Source organism: Saprolegnia diclina (genome assembly GCF_000281045.1).
Source record: "Saprolegnia diclina VS20 unplaced genomic scaffold supercont1.27, whole genome shotgun sequence".
NCBI lineage: Eukaryota > Oomycota > Saprolegniomycetes > Saprolegniales > Saprolegniaceae > Saprolegnia > Saprolegnia diclina.
In genome coordinates, this window is record NW_008246094.1 from 198,322 (window position 1) to 198,929 (window position 608).

The 608-nt window shown below is 60.9% G+C and overlaps 1 protein-coding gene across 1 annotated transcript; it reads right to left on the reverse strand.

Annotated features, from left to right (window-relative positions):
- Nucleotides 1–153: 153 nt before the first annotated feature.
- On the reverse strand, nt 154–566 carry SDRG_08750 (hypothetical protein; the record flags this gene model as incomplete). Its single annotated transcript, XM_008614647.1, has 2 exons — nt 203–566; nt 154–164 (listed from the first exon to the last, which is right to left on the reverse strand). The coding sequence occupies exons 1-2, from the start codon at nt 555–557 to the stop codon at nt 154–156; spliced, it is 366 nt and encodes a 121-aa protein (XP_008612869.1). The 5' UTR covers nt 558–566.
- Nucleotides 567–608: the final 42 nt, after the last annotated feature.

Here is a 608-nt window from a genome sequence, read left to right on the forward strand (position 1 = left end):
TTGAAGATCTGACCGCCGTACGTAAAGATCGGGTTGATACCGGTGGCCTGCTGAAGAAGCTGGAGCGAGCAAGCAATGATGACGCGCGGGCGGATGGACGGGTGCCAGAGGTCAGCCCACGTGGACGTGTTGTCGCCTTCTTCTTCAATGGCGTCACCGATAGCCTGGAGCTCGGCACCGACGTTCTCAGTACGACGCAGACGCTTCAACGCAGCCTCCGCCTGCTCACGGCCCTTGGCCTTGTACGTCCAGCGCGGCGACTCGGGCACACAAAAGATACCGGCCATAACGATCACCGGGAAGGCCATCGCAACAGCGTTGGTGACGCGCCAGCCATGTTGGTCGTTCTGGACGACGTAGTTGATGATACCGGCGAGGAGAAGGCCGGTGACGATCGACATTTGCATGAAGCCCGAGAGCATACCGCGGAGCTCCTTGGGGGCCATTTCAGCACCAAAGATCGGCAGCGAAAACGACGAGTTGCCGACGCCAAAGCCTTGGATGATGCGCGCAATCAGCGAGAGCGTGTGGTTGCCCTTGTTGGTGAGGACGAGCATGAGCGTGCCGGCGCAGAAGAGGACACCGGCCGAGAAGATGGTCGCGCGGCG